The 20,584-nt window shown below is 42.6% G+C and overlaps 1 protein-coding gene across 4 annotated transcripts in view; it reads left to right on the top strand.

Moving 5' to 3' along the window:
• The window catches only part of asic1b (acid-sensing (proton-gated) ion channel 1b), a 149,283-nt gene that overhangs the window by 108,661 nt on the left and 20,038 nt on the right, over positions 1-20,584 (top strand). For 2 of the 4 annotated variants that reach the window (XM_031845120.1, XM_031845112.1), the window contains exon 3: positions 20,070-20,220. In XM_031845120.1, the coding sequence (XP_031700980.1) occupies positions 20,070-20,220 (151 nt within the window). Of the gene's footprint in view, positions 1-12,588; positions 13,333-20,069; positions 20,221-20,584 lie in introns of those variants that run through there. The other 2 variants (XM_031845093.1, XM_031845102.1) reach the window with 2 other exon arrangements.

Raw genomic sequence — 20,584 nt, 5'->3', positions numbered from 1 at the left:
ATTCACTTCAGCAGTCTGAGTTAGCCAAATGAAGAGGGTCGCGTGTCGATATAGCGTCAGCGTTGAGAAACACTGTCCTCAGAAATGTTGGTTTTACTAAACAGACTAACTTCTTTAGATACTCAGTTGATTTGGCAAACTCAGACTGCTTAAGAATGCATTTTTTTGTATGAAAAGAAGACTTGAATTTGACCATATTTGGACTGGACGTAGATATACAGCTCTGGTAGGGTAGCAACCCGTCAATCACAAGGTAGCCACGCCCTAAAGCAAACCCTATTTGCTAATAACTTACAGTTTTTCTCAATTGCTAAAACACTAAAACCCATTGGCTGAACAAAGTTCTCAGTTGCCTGAACTCATTTAGCTAATTGTGCAGTCTGTTGTCAATACCTTAAACTATTTCACATGGTAAAACACAATTTGCAGATCTCACTTAGACTTTTCAGCAAAACTCTAAACACATTCTCAGTCTCAAAACACATTCTGCACTCTAATGCACATGTCATCCATACTGGTAAACACAAGTGGCAACAATCAAATACAAATAGAGAACACATGTCATTGATTAAACACAATCACTCAAAATTGATTTCACTTGTATCAAATGATGTGACACAACCAATATAAGCCAGTTTAGAGATCAAACAGGTGGTTGAAGGTGGGAAGGAGAAAGTCTGACAATGGATAGAAGAAACAATGTGAGAGGACAAGGACGAGGACAAGTGTGTATGAGAGGTGGGCGACGAGGAGGAAGAGGAGGAGGGCAAGAAAGAGGAAGAGGAGGACGAATAGGAAGAGGAAGACAAAGAGTGGAAATATCTGATGAAATTCGAGCAACAGTCATAGACCATGTTATAGTCCACGGACTGACAATGAGGGAAGCAGGACTTAGAGCGCACCCCAATTTGAGCCGATTTTCTGTGTCCACCATAGTAAGGACATTCAGAGAAGAGAACAGGTACAGTATGCTACTGTATTTTTGTAATTGCAAATTTACTGTACTACACTATATGCAGCTGTTTCAATAGACATTTGTAAAGTTTATCACTGTATGTATTGTACTGCATGAATATTTTTTGTAACTGCACATCTACTTTTTGTAGAACTGCAAGGCTGCCACATGCAGGTGGAAGGAGAGCTATATTCACTCAGGAGCAAGAGACCGTTATAGTGGGCATGGTCCTTCAAGATAATTTAATACGACTCAGAGAAATCCAGGAATGAGTGATACAAGACAACACACTTCCAGGGAATCGACAGTGTGAGCATTTCCACAATTGACCGTGTCCTCCATCGTAACAGGATACGAATGACACAAGTATACAGAGTACCTTTTGAGCGCAACTCACCAAGGGTGAAAGAACTGCGAGCTCAGTATGTGCAAGTAAGTGTACATTCAGACACATTTACTGTAATCCAGATTGTCTACAGTACTGCCACATACTATGTGAATGACATTACTCTTCAGTACATACAATGTATGTGAATCAGAAGTGCATACAGTAGGCCTAATCAAACTCTACAATATAGCACTGTCTCTGTACAACTTACTAAATTCTACATACATTATATTGTATTCCTACACAGACAATATTTGACTTGGAATCCTTGGACAGACCCCATGAGTTAATCTTTGTCGATGAAGCAGGCTTCAATCTAACAAAGAGGAGAAGGAGAGGCCGAAACGTGATTGGACAGCGGGCCATTGTTGAAGTCCCTGGTCAACGAGGTGGCAATGTCACAATCTGTGCTGCTATCAGCAACCATGGTGTTCTACATCACCATGTTACACTCGGGCCATATAACACCCAGCATCTTCTAAGATTTCTGGCCAATCTAAGAGATATTTTATTTGAGCAGCAGGGTCAAGAGCTAAATGAGAATCCCATTCCCACCAATGTGATAGTGCTGGACAATGTCAGTTTCCACCGAGCTGCTCAGATAAGGGAATGGTTTAACATCAATGGTCAGTTTATGACCTTGTACCTCCCTCCATACTCGCCTTTCCTGCGATTGAGGAGTTTTTCTCCTCATGGAGATGGAAAGTGTATGATAGACAACCCTACACCAGAGTAAATCTGCTGCAAGCCATGGAATTAGCCTGTGGTGATATAGGTGAGGAATCATGTCAGGGCTGGATACGGCACACAAGAGGCTTCTTCCCCCGTTGCCTCAGGAGAGAAAATATTGCTTGTGATGTTGACGAAGTGCTCTGGCCTGACCCAGCCCAAAGACAAGAAGAAGCACATTGATGACATGTTGACTCCTTTGATTTTTGTCCCTTTTACTGTAGTATTGTATACTGTAGTAGGCCTACAGTGCATTGTAGGATGTATAATGTACAATAAACAAATTGTATGGCCTTGAACATCGTGCTTTCTATTTGTTACAGTAACAGTACTGACTGCTCAATAGATTTTGACTGGTTGCAGGTTCATATCAACAAAGAACAAGAATTACAGTATCACAGAGACAAAGGACACATTTGTGAGATGCAGGGTACAGTACTGTAAAAATAGGGGTACAAGGAGGAGGAAGAACAAAAGAAATTGCAAAGAGCAAAGCACAGTAGTAATTTCTGATCAATTTTGAGCTACTGTAATAGAACATGTTTTCGTTCATATGAAATTTGTTTTGAGATTAGAAATCTACTTCTCCCTGAGAACTATATGTTTTGAACAATGTGTTTTCTATTTATTGGTGTATTGTTTACTGACTGCTTGATAGTGTATATTATTTTGATCACTTTGTTTATGATTTGAGAGCAGTGTTTGATTTTGAGCACAGGTAAAACTGTTTTGAGGCGAAAGTTTCATTTTGCAAGAGGATTCAGAGGTTTTGTAAATAGTGCTTGAAGATGAGGTTTTGTGTTTACAGTTTTGAGAAAATGGGTGACCGTTTCAAGAAATGTGTCTTAGCAATCGAGAAAAACTGTAATAAATCAAGCGAGAAGTAGGGTTATTTTCTCATCGACTTCCATACAATCAAACTTCTTTTTGCAGCCAGAGTCTGGTCCTGCTGATGGCCAGCAGAGAGAATGCAAGTTCAAGTTCTCTTCAGCATTCGGCTTCACTTTTCAGAACCGGAGTCTGTCCACCTGGCGTGGACAGCAGGAATGATTATAGCAACCAGTAACTCTTTCAACGTATGCACATCATGTGAATATTCTATCCAAATAGATAAATAAAAATCTGAACCTATACGCTTTAAATGCAGTTTCTAAATTGCGGTTGAAGAGCGGGCGGCTCCGTGTGGAACCCTAAAACATCACAGGTTTCATCCCTTTAACCAGCGGGGCGAACATTGTCGTCTTCAAAGCGTTGTTATTTGAGACTCTGAACACATATCTGCTCTGTCACGTTGAGACGCTCGTGGTAAGAGCAGTGTCAAACTGCCTGAGATATAAATGGTCTCCTCAAACAGGTCTGCCCTGTGCTAATGTTGGTGGAAGGTCTGTTGATTGAGCGGCTGTTGTTTCATCTCAGAGTCAATCTCAACGGGTCCAGTGCTGGTGCCTTTGGGCAACACTACAGGAGGGGCTGATTATATTTTTCAAGCGCCGCAACCTGCAGAGCTGATGCAAATCTTAACAGCAATAACGTTTGCCTAAGTAGCATACGCTGGAAGAATTACAGACATCACCGCGGAGATGTGCTCTCTTCATTCAGACCCCCGCCTCTCTGTTCACAGGTTTATATCAGGACAACAGTGTTCAGGCAGCTTCAAACTGGGAGTTATTAGGGAGACAAAAAGCACATAAATCATGGTGGAAATTAGCGACTGTTTCGGCTACTCACACCTTACACACCCAAAGTGCAAAGCACACCCATACACAACATATACATAAACTATGGAAGCCAATGCATCTCCAGAGGGCCCATTATGCATGCGCACTGAAATGAAACGCAACCCACCGTGCAGTTGGCTTCGGACTGTCTGTTTCATCCTTTATGGCAGTCTGACTCTCCTGCGTGTCCGTCTGTGTGCGCACACGAGTGTCTGCGTGCGTGTCAGTGGTCAGCCGGTCGAACTACCATCGACCGACTTCGTTAGTCCCACTTTCATAGCATCTCTGACATCCCCTTGACGTGAGGAGTAACACACAATACGCACTTGCACACACTCACCTCTTGCCAGCATGTTTAACAAGCTGCCAGTGTATTTGGCGCAAAACAAAAGTTTCTGGACAAGGAGAACGAACTGAATTTGGAAATATGTGAATTGCAGGCAAGAAATCGAAGAAGTGTTTTGTTTCAGTGTTTTCTGTCCGTCCCAATATTTAGTTCTTAAACTGGGGACTGAAATTAATAAGATGTGGCATCATTTCATCTGGTTGAGAAGTTTTTGAAATTACTTAAATTAAAAATCAAAGTCAAACTCGATATGATATTTTGAAGGGTAAGACTTTTATGGTACAACTTGTCTCTCCGGGAGGGGAGGCGTTTATTTAAAATAAATAAATATATCTTCTTTCAGTCCGGTACATATATTATATATATATATATATATATATATATATATATATATATATGTATATATTATTCTATATGAGCCCGGCTCATAATCCGTCGGTCTGATATATCAACTTGTCTTAGAATATGGCAGATAAATTGGTAAATGTCAGCTGTTGGATAATAAGAAAGTACGACATTTAAGAACAGTGTCACAGTCTCATTGTTGCTCCACCATACAGAACAGACAGGCCTATTCTTCTCACTATGTCTTGATCACAATAATTTAATAACCAAATTTAAGGAATTTATATATATTCATATTGAGTTTTATACATTATTATATCAATTTCTAGTTTACTGTCAAATATTGTTATAGATCTAAAATAATCTGTATAATATCATTGTCATGGTCGTGCATGAAGCACAGAGCTGGAGCCAGTTTGCATTTAGCTTAGCTTAGCATGACGACTAAACGCAGGAGGAAGCAGTTGGCATGGCCAAGTTAATAAATACGCCGACGAGCACCTCTAAAGTGCCTCACTTACACATTGTATCTCATTTGTTTCATCTATACACAAACAGAAATTAAAAAATGGTAATTTTTGTGAGTTTAAAGGAATTTATTTTGTTTCTGATGACGAGTAGTTTATCTCTCTGCTTTTATATATAATGAATGTTATACCTTTAACTCACATTTGAGATTGATATCAATCTACTCATCTCGCTCTTGCAAAGACAGTAAATAATCATATTTACATACAAATGTTATTGTGAATAATACTATCTCTTGATAGGTTTTTATTTTTCTGTTTATTTGAAGGATAAAGCTTGAATGCGTAATTGCACGCATTCTTGGACCCCTCCTAAATAGCCTTGGCTGCTGCCACACTTCTGCATTCCTTTAAATCACCACTGCTGTGTGTCCATATGGCAACCGCACAATCTCGAGCACCGGCACAGCAAACTCACCTCCACAACTAAAATAACAAATGGATGGATTTACTTTTTTTACAAGAAGGATTCATTTGTAATTGTCACAGAAAGGGACCATTTATTTCACAAAGGGCCATTCATTCATTGCTCCCTGAGCGGCAAATGGGAGGCATCAGGCCTGTGGGGGACTGGGAGACTGTTTGCTATAGCTAGCGGCCCTACTCTGAAAGTCATTCATCAGAACCATTTCCCCTTTCCCCAAACTCTCCTCAGCCCAGCTGTCATGATGCTGCCAGGGTGAATTAGCTGCGTCATCCTGTGCAGGCAGGGATACTCGCACTGGCCCCTGGGCTGCATGTATAAATCTGCTCTGTTCAGCCACAACACTTATACAGTAAGGCGCCTGAATCTATTTTCAGATGAATGTGTCATACATGGCGGTGCCGCCACTTCAGAGCATTACAAAGAAAGAGGCTTTTGGGACCTTCCTGTCCAGAGCATCCTGATGTTTAGTTCACCGAGCTTGGCCTCCAATGGATTGTTACCACATGCAAGCTATTCACGGTGTTTAAGCATCTGATCTGAAGCTGGTTTGCGCTCATTACAGTAATATTACTATAGTTTATTCTTTAAGGGGTTTCAATGCAGCAAAATGTTTCCCAAGGCAGTGCTTTACACGCTAGTTTTAAAACAGCTCAAAGGCTTCACACTGTGCCTACAACGCACTATAGCTTCTCTAATGGACAATCATTGTAAAATGGGTCAACATGGCCTTTTAAAGACACACTAATTTCAGTATTTTTAGACTAAGCTCACCCACGTCTTATACGTTTGTGCTGATGTTCTACGTATCGGTATCAGACAAGGGTAACTGGCCAAGCTTTACATTTTGGGAGTGAGAACGGGTAGTTTAGTTGTATATCACACATTAGTGACAAAAAAACAAAAGAATCACAATTAGAATCACAAAAACAAAAGTCTTAAATCAATTGAAATATAATAATAGCCATAGCAATCATAGCAACAAACCAAAAAGTGTTGATTTCTGGTTCATTTTGTAGCCATGAATGGCTGCTCCAGAAATGTTGCACTTCCATAAAGTTGGAGGACCCACATTAGACAAATTACAAACAAAAACCACCAAAATGGAAGAAGTAGCGGCTGAGACATTCTGACTTTTTGTCCGTATTATGGGTCAAACTTCAAAAACGCTGGTTACTGCATTTCCCATATTGCAACAAGGCTGCGTAGTACTCCTTGTGACAAGTAAACTGAACTTCATGTGTAAAATTGGTGGAGTGTCCCTTGACATAGCAGCTTCACAGGTTTGGTTGTTTTACAACGGTTTGCAGCACTGATCCTGAAACAGAGACATTGCCAATAGAAATGATCAATTCTTAACATGTGAGCTTTATTGTACTATTTGATCATTAAAAAGCAGTTTAGCATGTTCTACGCATTCGCACACTTCGCCTATGTTGTGTTCAGAGCAGTCAAATTGAAAACCAGGGACTTATATTAACAGCGCTGACACTATGTGGCTCTTAATACTTTTTATGCTCAGAGTGCCATCACAAAATATTCAGCTTTGTCTCAGTGTCACTGCCTGAAGCTCTCTGTGTTCAAATCCTTGCAGTGAGCTCCTGAGCTATACTTCCACCGACTCTCATCTCATACATCTTGAAGTATTTAATTCAACCTTATAGGCCAGCAGATTGCAGGGCTGTCGGAAAAGTGGCCTCTGTGAGACTTGTCCCTTACAGCAGATCATGTACACAATCATCCTCGATTGTTTCTGTAAATCACCACCTGCTCCTCTGTCAGCCCCCGCAGCTACAACACCCTCACCGCTGCTGCTGCTCCCCCATGCCTCCGCCCCCCTTCTCTTCTTTTGCTCTGTCCTCTCGCCACCTCCCTCCCTCCCTCTGTGCCTGCTCCCTTGTGGATGCTTTTGGCGGCAAACATTCCCAGCGGGAGACGGCGAAGAGACGACATCAGCCAAGAGACGCTGAGAGAATACGAGAGATCACAGACGAGAGGGGAAGAAAGCGGGAGGCAGTGTGGTGAACAAAGGTGTCTGCTTATAAAATGTTAAGACACACAACGGAGAATTGGCAGAAGGAGTGGGAGTGTGATGTGTTTTTGTCCTAGCAAACAGGCAGGTGGGCTTTGTACTGTAAAAGTTGAGGGTAAACAGAGGGAAGGGAGGTAATGACGGGGGCAGAAACTAGACTTAACAGATAGCAGGGACGGAGAGAGGTCGGGAGGGGAGCTTGTTGCTCGCCTTGTGTAGTGTAGTTTGACTCTACACATGTCCTCGCCCCATATCCCGACCCAGAATGACAGTTTGATTAACTGCCGAGTGCCTCGACAACCCAGAGCTCTCGCAAACAAACCCTCTGCCATCAGTGCACGCAGTCAGATGCACAGAGCGATGTGGACCCAAGGTTTGTTTACCCCTCAGCGTCCTCATACACCAGAAAGGGTGTATGAGTTTCCTTTTTCATGTAATGTAAACAATGCACATTTTCGTTGATTTCAGATCTCGGGGGCTGTAATTTCAATCCACACACTCGGTGTGTTTCTTTTTGTAACTATTATATCTTTCCATGAGCATATCCGCAGGCAGATAACATAACGTGACAACACCACAAGCATGTGAATGTAAAGCTGGAGACCTTGGAACAAAAGAAAAGAGAGGCTAGTGAAAAGAGAAAGAAAAGGAAATAGAAGAATAAGGAAATACATACATACACATGTAGACAAAGCCCATGTGTTTAGCCATAAATACAGTAAAGGTCAGAACTATCTGGCAGGAAGCTCTGTGATGATTTCTCAACTTTTAATTTGCAGCACAAGTTTAAATACTGGGGAAAAAAAGAAATGCAGCATGACATGTTGCCCTGTGCATGGCACACACTGCGTGCCAAAAGGTGTAATCCTGGCTGGCAGGCTATAGTCGCTGATAAGAAGTGACGTCAAGTGGCAGCTTTTACATTTCTGTGCTCGTCGGTGACATTCATCTTCAGTTGGCTTTTAAGCATTCGCCGCTTCACTTGCTTCACTGATTGAAATTGAAGTTTCTCATTTAGAGGAACTGTCAAAGCAAAAATCTGCTCCAAAAAAAAAAGAAATATAGCCATCAACTGATTACTCTTATTCACATTAGCTCCTAGCGATCAAGCGACTAATTCTCTGTGGTGTTTAATGGCCTGCGATGGAAATTCACGACATCAGTACGCAATGGATACTGACTGTTTGTGGACCGAGAATGTTTTCGTGATTACCTCCCTTTTTTCTTTCACTGTGGTGATGCTGACAAGTCTGGACTTTCAAATTGTGTCCATAAATTCACGCAGCACTCTGTGTGTTAATGAAAGTCCCCATCAGCTTTATGTTTATCAGCTCAAGGATTTGTCTCAATAACGTCATTGAAATGACTCTGCGAGAGACAGATTCTCACTGAAATGAGGTTAAGGCTGGCTATGATTATAGTAATGCCATATGTGTATTTCCCTTCAAGGCAACGGCTTTCTGATGCCTGACATCTTTATTCTTTGAAAAAATAAGTAAACAGATGTTTTAAAGACTCTAAGATTCTGCTATGGAGGCATACACAGCACTGGAAAATCAATAGTCTTTTAGCCAAAATCTGCATTTTTCTGCGCAGCACTGGTCAAGGAACCAGCTCCTTTTTAATGAGACTTCTTTATTATTTTGTTTTCATTGAATCAGTGAAAGATGAAACAGTGTCTCCATTATATCCATTTGCGTAGTGGTGGTTTGTTTTTAAGGAGCAGTCAATCAAACAGGATATTTATTCACATTTCAGATGCGTAGGTATATTACAAGACTTAAGATATTTCCCCCAGGTCCCCTAACGAATGTCCTTGTTTGCTTTCATAATGGGTTCATTAGTGAAACTCTTCAACTGCAGTTTCATAGCAACGTGCATTTGTTATTCTGTTGTTGTTGCACTTGCTGTTGGATTGTGTTTCTAAAGTCAGTACATCATTATCCCTTCACCCTGACGGATTAGCTTGTTGCTCTGAGCCTCTCCTCCGAAATGTCTCTCTGTTGATGAGCTGGCTGGGAGGGAAACGGGGTTGAACAAATGCCGTTAAATGCCAAAAGCGTCAGGATCCATTTCTGGTGTATTCGGATGGAATACCGGAAAATAGGAAAACAGGAAGTTTTGAAATCATCACTGTACTTCCCAAATGTTTAAACTGAATCAGTCGTGTTCTCTCACTTTCTTACACTCCTGTTCTCAGGCACACAGCGACACACAGCTGCAGTCAATCCAGCACATATCGATTTCCATGGTACAACTCTTGAATATGTACTTTTGGTATCCCACTGTGAAGCCATCGTGGGCCTACAGTTGAGTAACCATTCTCGGTGACGCCTTCGCCCGTTTAAAACATGAGTAATCGCCCAAGTAGAAGACTTGATTGTCCTCGGGGGGGCGTTATGACGTGTGTTACACAGTCGGCATGAGAATGCGAGTGAAAAGTATGAGTAAGAAGGCTATATTCAGAAACATGGGGAGAGATTAAACTGCTGCTGGTTGCCTGATCCCATCTGCTAATAGTGCTTGACTCTGCTGTCATGTACACTCTATGTGCACTGGCATGTAGTCTGTGGGTGGATGATAGGACAAAAAAGTCCACTTTCCCTACGACTTACATCAAAGTAGGAAGTGCTCGCAGTCCTGAAATTATAGTTCGCCTTACCACAATCGTTCCCTAACTTAAACCCAATAACACAGCCACAATATTCTCTTAACCTAAAGCCTTACATATACACAGTTATTACAGTGTAACTTCATTACAGCTTGCATCATGTTTTTTTTAACCTATTCGCAACAGCCTGACGGAACAAGAAACAGGAGCGGCCAGGCGTTCAGACCATCAGGCACAGCTGTATTAACCTGCCAGTGGAGCCCAGGGCAAAGTTGAGCTGATGACTTCTCTCTCATGTGTAATGTGTTCAGCTCTATGCTGAAGTACTATCTGATCCCCCCCCGGTACGCTGTGTGGTAATTTGATTACCACAAAAACACTGGGACTCCATTCAAGACCTCATGACCAGGTGCTACAGCAAGACCCACCTTAAGGCCCTAATTATTGTGCTTTGTGGTGCATATTTTGGAATCAAATTTTAATCATTTGGACGAACCTTTTGACACACAGTTAAGTTGTCACACCAGGAAGATGTACAGCAAAATGAATCAGCACATCTATGCCAAATATTTGGTCCTAGCTCTGTGACTTAATGACTTTATGTACTTGCAGCGTTGGTTGGTGAACCAGCTGGTGAGCTCACCGCTAGTCAGTCACAATAGCTCTCGGAGCTCTTCTCTGTTTACATTACATTTATTCAGCTTACAACAAGTACAACCCCAAAAAAGTGCAAGAATCATCAACCTCCTCAAACATGGTGATCGACTTTAAGCGCTGCCTTTAGAGACATTAGTAGATAGAGAAATACGTTTTATTTCCTCTCTACTGTTTACTCCCCCTGGAAATGTGTTCAACACTGTAAAAAACGTATTGAAACTTATTATATCGTGTGCTTGGTCACTAATAAGGCAATAAGCTCACGCAGTTTATTCTAACGAGTTGTTTGTACCATTGACATGTCTCGTAAGCTTTTACTCAGTTTTACTCTGAGGAGGTTAAATAAAAGGTCAACTGGTCAAAGTTCACCAAAGATGAAAAACATGTAGTGCAGATGTTACTAGTAGATTAGTTACGCATGCACAGTTTTCAGTGTGTAATGATTGATTATTACATTTTGGTTTTGGTCACTTTCTGTTTTACCTACAAATACAGATAATCTGGCTCAACAGTTGGCTTTTTTAAAACCTGCCTGATGGTCTGACCACTGGAATGACTTTTTTTTTTGTCACATGTCACCATGTTCCCAGATCTCAGCAATTACCCAAGTTGCAAGAAATTAGATTTCTCCTCATTCATGCTCCCTTTCTCCTCTCACTCACTTACACCATTTTCTTCTCACCTTTCCCCCCAGTCACACAGTAAACTACACCACACACACACACACACGCACAAAAGTAGGAGCAGACCGAGAGAATCAGGCCTGCATGTTGTCCAGCTATTACTTTGGAAATGGAACACTGTGTGATGATGACCAACCAAGCATGAACCACCACTTAACCAACCCCCCCCCCCTTTGGAGAGAGAGAGAGAAAGAGACGTTAATAATGCGTTCGAGCCTGTGTTGAAACAGGTTTCCCTCATCCCAGCCAAACTGTGGCACCGCAGGGTCAAATAAAACCCATTAAATCCAAGTTAGACTCTTTGGGAGATGCTTTGACGATGTGCAACAGGATTTGCATTTTATCAGAAGCATCTTGACCTTTTTGTTTCCCCCCCCCCCAAACATTTCACATCTTTCCCCAAAACACGCCAGAGACTTGTGACAGTCGGGAATGTCAACTGGTTTGCCAAAATCGGAGTGTTGCCAAAATGCCAAACGCCCAGTGAATGGTTTTTTTTTTTTTCTGATCGCAATAATTAAGATTCAACTAGTGGAACAGTAATGAAATTGACTAGTCTCCACAGTGTTGTCCTCTATGATGCAGCGCTCGTTTTTGAGGAAGAATACAAATTGTGAGCCAGGAGGGATTGCTACCATATGTGTGTGTGTGTGTGTGCGTGTGTGTGTGCGTGCATGGGTGTGTGCGTGTGTGTGGGTGACGGGCTTGAAAAGGAAGACAAATGTTCTGCTGAGGCCAATGACTTCATTCAGCAAACAGCACTGAGGAAAGAGAGAGAGAGAGAGAGAGAGAGAGAGAGAGAGAGAGAGAGAGAGAGAGAGAGAGAGAGAGCGAGAGTGTGTTTGTGTGTGTGTTGGCTGAGGTTGGAGGTGGGGAAAGTGAGGATCAAGATTGCGAGGCAGAAGACACAAAGGACGTGTAATCGCAATATGACTGTGTGATTTTGACTAAATCCATTTCTTTCGATTTCCAGGGACTAACTCCTTGTAATTCTTGATGAAATAATCCGTTTGACTCGTGTTGCTGCACAGTCGGGCACTAAATCATTCTGGAGACCCCCTCCCCGGTCAAACCCAGGAAGCTCGTGAGACTAACAAAATCCCCCCCCCCCCCCCATCACCACAAGCTTCTGCTCAGTGCAGCTCTCTCTCTCTCTCTCTCTCTCTCTCTCTCTCTCTCTCTCTCAATCCAAAGTCTCTGAGAAACAGCAGCCATCTGCGAGCGCAGAGGCGAGTTTGGGCTCATTCACTCTGACCACAGCGGCACCGATGTTGGAGAAAGCGCGCGCGATAGCCCCTCTCCAAAATGTGCCAGTGCGACTCAACGGGATCGAAGCCGAGACCGGGCTCCCTCGCCGAAGCCGGCAAGCTCTTCCTAAAGCACACCACCCTCCACGGCTTGAGGCACATCTTCCTCAGCGGCTCCTACCCGCGGAGGGTCGCGTGGCTCCTGGCTGTCGTGGCCGCTCTGGCTCTGCTTTTCACCTGGTCCTCGAACCGAGTGCGGTACCTGCTCTCGTCGCCCGTGTACAGCAAGGCGCACATGGTGTACGCCAAGCGGCTCGTCTTCCCCGCCGTCACCATTTGTAACCAGAACCTGCTGCTGCCGCGGCGCATGAAGAAGACGGACATATTCAGCGCGGGGAGGTGGCTGGGGCTGTTCGGGAGGAACTGGCAGGTCTCTCCCGCCGCGAGAGAGGCGCTCACGCCTCTCGGGGATGGAGGAGGGAGCGCGGGCGGTGAAGCGCCCTGGTCCCCGCTGTCTCGGATTCTGGACTTCAACCACTTTCTGCCCCCTCCCGCGGAGTCCCAGCCGTCCATGAGGCAGCTGCTGGACCGGCTGGGACACCAGCTGGAGGAGATGCTGCTGTACTGCCGGTACCAGGGAGAGCTCTGCGGGCCGCGTAATTTCAGCACCGTGAGTGTGTCGCCAAAGTTCAATTCTTTGTTTTAACTCCACCCCACCACCACCACCCCCACCCAACGTGTTGATGCAGCCTTTTCAATTACTGTGCTGAGTCAGGAGGTGTGCCGTAGTAATGTCTCTGTATCTTGCATGTGTTGCGCGGACGGATATGGACTCGCGAAGTGATTTATGTTCTTTGAACACATGCAGTCAGCATGCAGGCATTGCTCTGCACCGTTAATGCGAAGCAGCTCATAATGTAGGCTTGTTTTTGAAATGGATTCAGTGTTCTACTCTATATTGAGCCTATATATCTATTTTACATAATTGGATTTCAGCTCACACAATGGAAGTGTTGATGTGATGTTTGCATTTTAAAAAGATTGTTGGATGGTATATCTGCATACATCAGTTCTTTGGTATTCACTATCACTCATTTACCCCCTCCCCCTCCCCTCTCTCTTTTTGTTTCACTCGTTCGCCCATATAGAAAGTTTTGAGACGCCAAACATGATTAGAAGTCGAGTCATTTCATTGGAGATGACTGCAATCTTCTGCGGCCACCATATGGTCTGAACGGGTCCCTCTCCTCTCGTCCATCGCCGCTGAATCAATGTGTTTACAAACCCATGCTCGCAAGAGACCAATCTGCTCCCTAATGAAGACTTTTGATTCATTTAGCAAGGAACAACAGTTAACGCCGGCCCCTTTGGTAAACTGCAGCCCCATTGATTGCACTCCATCATCGCGTGTGAAAGCAAGCGGTCCTCTCTCTCTCTCTCTCTCTCTCTCTCTCTCTCTCTCTCTTTCCCACCTCATTACCCAAATTTGTTTTCAGTTAAGTAGATTTTCTTCTGGTGTTTGAAACACAGTTTGATGTTGGGAAATCCGTTGCCGTTTGCAGCATACAGGGTTATTTCATGTTTTGAAGGGAATTGTATAATTTGCTTGCCTCTGTTGAGCCCCTCAGTCTCTGTGTCATCAAACCACATCCCCAAAAGAATGCATCAAATGGATGCTTTTATTTTCCTTCTTCTTCACAAATATGCAACTCATCTGGAACCTCAAAACAAGTTATCACAGTCAAACACATGTCTTCCTCCCGACATCTTTAGGAACGCTTCATGTAGTGCAGAGTATTTGAAAGGGTGAACAAGCCACAGCAACCTATTTCAGAGATAAACATAATGCCGAGGTTCTGAGTTTTGGGGATATGTGCTTGTGCGTCGATAATCGATGATGCCCTGCTTGGCCTCAAGCCGGGCAACAGGAGGTGCCGCCACGAGTCAGACCAATAGAGTCAGTCACAGAAGTGAGGTGTGGAGAAGGAAGGCAAGCCCGTCTGCATACAATAGGTCTCAGGATGTATTGACTTTTTGGGCAGGAACCCCTCCCCCCCCATGTTGCCGAGTTGCTCTTGAAACTCTATAAATTTGGTCCACTGGCTTCATCACTCCATCCCTCGCTGCATGCAGCTGCTCCATCCTTCTGTATCGCTGTGTTAACAACACACATGCTTATTTGTCATCATGCAGGCCTCTCCTCACTCGTAGGTCTCAGACATTGATTTCAACTACAAAATCCATCCGAGAACATGCAGTCAGCTTTAGTCCCCCTGCAGCCTATTAATTGACAGCTTTCCCCTTTAAATCGTTCGTGGCGTTCTAACTGAAGGTGCTTTTTTTGTCGATTTGTGGATGAAATGTTAAGAGAAAACTCCACCCTAAGACTTTACCAGTTAACCTTGCTAAAAACAAATGCTACAGCTACTAGCAACAGTAGTGTTTTTGCTCTTTATCTGATATAAGTAACTGAAGTATAGTTTATGTTTACAGAATGGCTACAATGATGTGTAATCAGAGATGAAGTTCACATCGTGTAAAACAGTAATAACTTGATGAACTTGACATATTGGTAACTTCCTCTAGACTTGTGAATGTGCAAGGTTGCTTCAACCTGCAGCAGTTGATGTTTTTGCACTACTGTTTAGTTAGTTGATTTAATATTATTCTATTTCATTGTATATATTGTGCATTTGATATTTATTATTTTTACTCTGTTATTTTATTTACCTGTACTATAATTACTGCTGTAGCGAAAAAATGTCCCCTTGCGGGATTAATAAAGTAACTATCTATCTATCTATCTATCTATCTATCTATCTATCTATCTATCTTTTGGCCGTTTGGTGGCAGCACTAAAAGTTGTAAACACAACATTGACAACAATATTGCCTATTTGCACATCCAGCTGACACAGAACAACATTGAAATTCATTTGGGGAAATGTATCGGGCCACCTGATGAACAGGAGTCCAATAATTTGCTCAGTTCTGCTCTCCACCACCTCTTGAGGTAAATATCCGACAGTTAAGCTGCTAAATGCTCCACCATGTTCACCAGGGACTCGTCACTAACTTTGTCAGCGTATTGTTTGGTGCTAGGCATGAAAATCCATCATACCTCCATAATTCTCTGACAACTAGTCAGAGGCATTATTTGGAAAGTGAAGTACAACAGGTGGACAGAATAACCCTCAAATATAATCTCACAATGTCTCATTTCAACGTCCATTTAGCAGCTCTTCTGGGGCTTTTGTCAGTATCACACAGTCCTCAACAGCAAATTGAGTTTGTTCAGTCGCCATCAAACTTCCCATAATTCTTATCACCTCTGGGTTTTGTGTGGTGGACAAAATCCTATACCCGCATTGCGTGAGCCTTTTACTGCTGAAATAAATAATAACGAAAACCAGGTCATCCATATTGCCTTAAAAAAAGTTGAGGTTCAAAGTTCAAGCTTGATTTGGAAAAAAGGAAATTGGCACAAAAAAAAAAAAAAAGCTCCACAAAGAACTGAACTTGAGGTGAGATTATTTTTGAGAGGTTTGAGAAGCTTGTTTATTTGTCCTGGATTGTATTACAGCGTAAGATGTACAATGACAGAAAGAGGATACACCAGAACAGTAAATTGCCACACTTCATTATCTAGTCATTAATTGTTGTATTTGCTGTTGTAAGTTAATTGCATATAACATATATTTAGCATCAGCAAACCCTATTTTTACCTGAGTTGATTCAGTGCCAGGTACGACCCAGACAATCTTTCTTATGTCTCTGTTTTTGTAGCTGTCATAACACATTGCACCATCTCAGCGCTTGATTTTAAAATCAATGGCTAGGAGGGAAAGTGGTTCCCTGGCAACTTTAAGGAACAGCTTGTGCATCCTTGTCATATTGTCATGTGAGGGATAGCCGAGGGCCATCTCTACAGTCCGGGGTTGTGTGTCTGAATTATTTATCGAAGAGAGACACAGTGACATTTCTACACCCTGCGAGAACGAGAGAGGGTGATGTCTCTCTCAGTGTTTTTCCTCCTGGGTGGGGTCGGTTTAAATATTTAATTTTTGTGTTTAGAAGTTCAGAAGATACGGTGGTTCCCACTTTAAATGCAATGTATACTGGGCTCAGCGGGGAGCTGTGCGAGAACCAAATGCAGCATCAGATTTATCTCCTCAGAAAAGCTGCTGAGGCATCACATACTGTATATTTGCTCAGTGTGTTTGAGCAACGAGGTTAATGCTAACAAGTTTTAAGTGTTTACCGTCTCTGTGCCGAGCCATTCAATACTGCTCCGATTGCTCCACTTCATTTTGAATGAATTCGTTTTTCTTTTGTTTTTGCGATTGGGCTTCTGCCTCGAGTAAAAAAAAAAAAAGGTTGATTTCTTTTCCCGGAAGAGCTCCGGCTGAATTGTTAAAATGTATTTGTGGAAATATTATTGCTGCACAAACACTCCCAACAACACAGAATGAGACAGGCAGGCTGTTCGATCGACACACACCAAGAAGCATGTTGAGTGTGAGCGCAAACCTCAAAGCCTGCAGAACACAATGAAGATCCTGACTCCCCCAAGGTCACAAGCTGCTGCTGCTCTTCACTCAGTGCAGCCAGCACAATCTCCTGGTTACCACAGCAACTCTGACGACAGGCCTCCTGCAGTCAATCAACACGTTATCAACACGTACACGCAGGAGGCAGGCAAGGGGCGGCTGCACACGTGCACGCAAATACTGTACACGCAAATACTCTACACACAAATACTGTACACGCAAATACTCTACACACAAATACTGTACACGCGCTCCCCGTGTGAGCCCACTCATTCATATTCTTGTACGAATGTGTGTCCACACAATTACCAACACTGTTCTTTTGATGCAAATTTGCCAAATGCTTTTTCTGTTGTGCAGTGCGAGCAGCATATCCTCTTTCACTGAATTTTCACAATTGTCTCCTGAACAATCAGACATTGTAAGCTGTAAAAGTAAGAAATTGACTCAAGAATTGGTTGGTTTTAGATTTTGTTTCAGTAAAGTTGGCTGTTGCAGGGTCTCTTAAGGGGAAATCTCTGCACATAAAAGTCTCAGACATCTTTTCGTCCGCAGGTTTTTGCCCGTCCTCATCGTCCGATATTTTGTGCAGGTGTTGCCTTGATATTGTAACATTTCCCTGCCTTTTTATTCCAAAGAGTAATGATAAACGGTGATCTAATTATGGTGAGAGGCGACTCCGGGCCTGAGATGGAATTTCGGGGGAATTTTTATTGATGTCTGTATCCTGCTCTGGAGTCGCTGCACATAGGTGGGTGTTGCAGACACTGTTTTGGACGCAGTTTTGCCACTTTCGCGCTTGAAAGGTCACATCTCATATTGTGACCAAATATCAGAAGGCTTTTTATTACATTTCACCACTTTGTGTGTTAAAAGCTCCCATATAACCGCACACTGGGAGGCAATCCATCATGATTTCCTTCTCCATTCTTTCCCCGCTCACTTCACTGAACAGGATTCGCAATAACACTAACTTTTTCCTTTGTGAGACATGAGTGCAATTTTTTTTCTGCTCCGTGCATCTGGTGTTTGTGACATTTGAATAATTTGTCACGAAGTGCGAATGTCTGACTCATATGTAATGAACACATCGTTATGTGTTTCCAAGGCCCGTGCAATATGTTCACAAGGAATAAAACATTTTAGGCAGTCTCAGCAAACAAGTTATCTGTGTTGTGATGAAGTTATTTGTACCGCTATTTCGCGATGAAGCCAAATCTCTATTGCATCTGTTGTATTGTATCTCTAGTAGACAAAGAGTGGAGGACAAAAAGGAGACTTATTTCAGTTATTACTTTTCCACTCCCATTGCCATTTCTTCTATTCGAGCCCCTCCTCCACTTCCTTTTACCATTTCCTCATATGAATGTCACAATGTTGAAGGTTAATTATAAGTTAATTGTGAGCGAGGAAGCTTTGATACGGGGCTCACACAATCATGTGGCTTGACAACAATGTAGAGGAAGGTTTTTATTTTGGATTCTGGCCATGGCTTTTTTCAATTTCTAATGTCTATGATTCGATTATACATCCATTAGATCGCTGGCAATCATGTCTTTGCCAATAGATCAGTTTTTCTCTGCTGCGCTCTGTAGTAGCTCTCCAGTACTACCGTTCAGTGTGTTCCTGATCCACCACTAATAAGACAGGAAACTCTCCAGGCATGTAATCTGAAGGCAGGTATAGTTAGGATTTCACGAGGCTGCACCATGCTCAATGAACTCCAAGTTGCATCTGCAGATTTGTGTCATACTGTGGAAATTAAAAGTGGCACTGGAGCACGCTTCACTTCATCTGGCCTCTTTTTTTTTTTTTTTCAAGATGCTTTGAATGCAGTTGGGAGAGAAAAAGAATCGTCTGTGATTATTTGTTTAGAGGTGAAACAATTAGTCGACTACAGGCAGAAATGCCCCAAACTCACTGACAACATTTTATGGTTTTGTTAGTTTTCTATTATAAATAACTGGATATTTTATGATTTTTATCTGTTAGGTTTATAAAGCAAGATATTTATTTACATCAACTTGGGTATTTGGTAAGCATTTTTTTTATTAAGTCTAACATTTTTTATGAACCACTCAATTAATTTTATGAAAATAATTGACAGATTGATCCATAATGTAAATAACTGTTAGTTGCCGCCCAAGATCTGGTAATTATTAGGGCTGAAATATAACGTTTTTTTTCATAATCAATTGATCTGCCACAATGTCACAAAATAGTAAACCAGTTCCCATTTTGCTTTAAAAAATGACTTGTAATGATTTTGTAATAGTTGCTGTTTAATTTTCTGTCAACTGACTAACTGATTAATTGACTAATTGCTTCAGCTCTAATGATAATCATCGCTCCGTACTTAAAAACAGAAATCATTACCAGCTCTTTAATGTGAACAGCCTGTAGAGCTGGAGTTCTGGGAGGAACTTCAATCATCTTTTTGCAAGATTTACTTTGATGCCAGAAGTCATTGTTGTTGTTGTTGTGTGAGGATATCCCACTCTGAAATATAAGTCATGTCATATTCACTCAAGCACACACTGTATCATGCAGCACTGAGAGGGGTGAAGGCTCAGTTTGTCAACAGCATCTCAACGCCGAGACCTCTGAGGTGTGCGGCTGACAGCGTAACGAGAACCGGGTAACTGTCACGGTGCTTCTCAGCTGCTTCTGAAACAACCCCCTGCTGTGCACAACCCTCCAGCTCCACTTTTTTTTAAAGAGTTTTAACGCTCACAGCTGCACACTGAGATTTTTACTTCACGGTCAGAACTGAGGTGCAGCCTCAATGCTGCCTTTCTCTCCTTGTCGTCACGTTGTGGCAGGTATCACTAAAACCACTGTTTCTTTGTGTGTTTCAGATATTCACACGCTATGGGAAGTGCTACACCTTTAATTCAGGCCAAGATGGACAACCCCTCTTGGTGACGACGAAGGGTGGGATGGGCAACGGCCTGGAACTGATGTTGGATATCCAGCAGGATGAATACTTGCCTGTATGGGGAGAGACTGGTAAGCTTACCTCAAGGATGCATCACACGAACCACCCTGCTCCCAGTTCTGAAGACCTCAGCTAAAACCACACGATTGTTGTTTGTGTTTGCCCTTAAGTGAGGACTCTGAGTTCAAAAGAGATTTTTTTTTTACCAAAGTAACCGGTTATTTTCAGTGTTGGTGCTCTAAGAGATCTCAGGGGAAAGAAACTATCACACGGATTCCTCTCTAATCCCTGAGCTGGAGGCCTGACTAGGCTGTTGTATAGTTGTGTTGCACTATTGATGTAACTGTGAAACCCTAAATCCATTTAGTGTGGTGAACATGCATACATGAGCCCAAGCAAGTTAAAGATATGTTTTATTGGTAGCAGATTTATGGT

The sequence above is a fragment of the Anarrhichthys ocellatus genome, unplaced genomic scaffold (assembly GCF_004355925.1).
Source record: "Anarrhichthys ocellatus isolate YVR2014 unplaced genomic scaffold, GSC_Weel_1.0 scaffold1, whole genome shotgun sequence".
Classification (NCBI taxonomy): Eukaryota; Metazoa; Chordata; class Actinopteri; order Perciformes; family Anarhichadidae; genus Anarrhichthys; species Anarrhichthys ocellatus.
The sequence above is the reverse complement of the archived record's forward strand: the minus strand, read 5'-3'. Positions and strand labels throughout refer to the sequence as shown.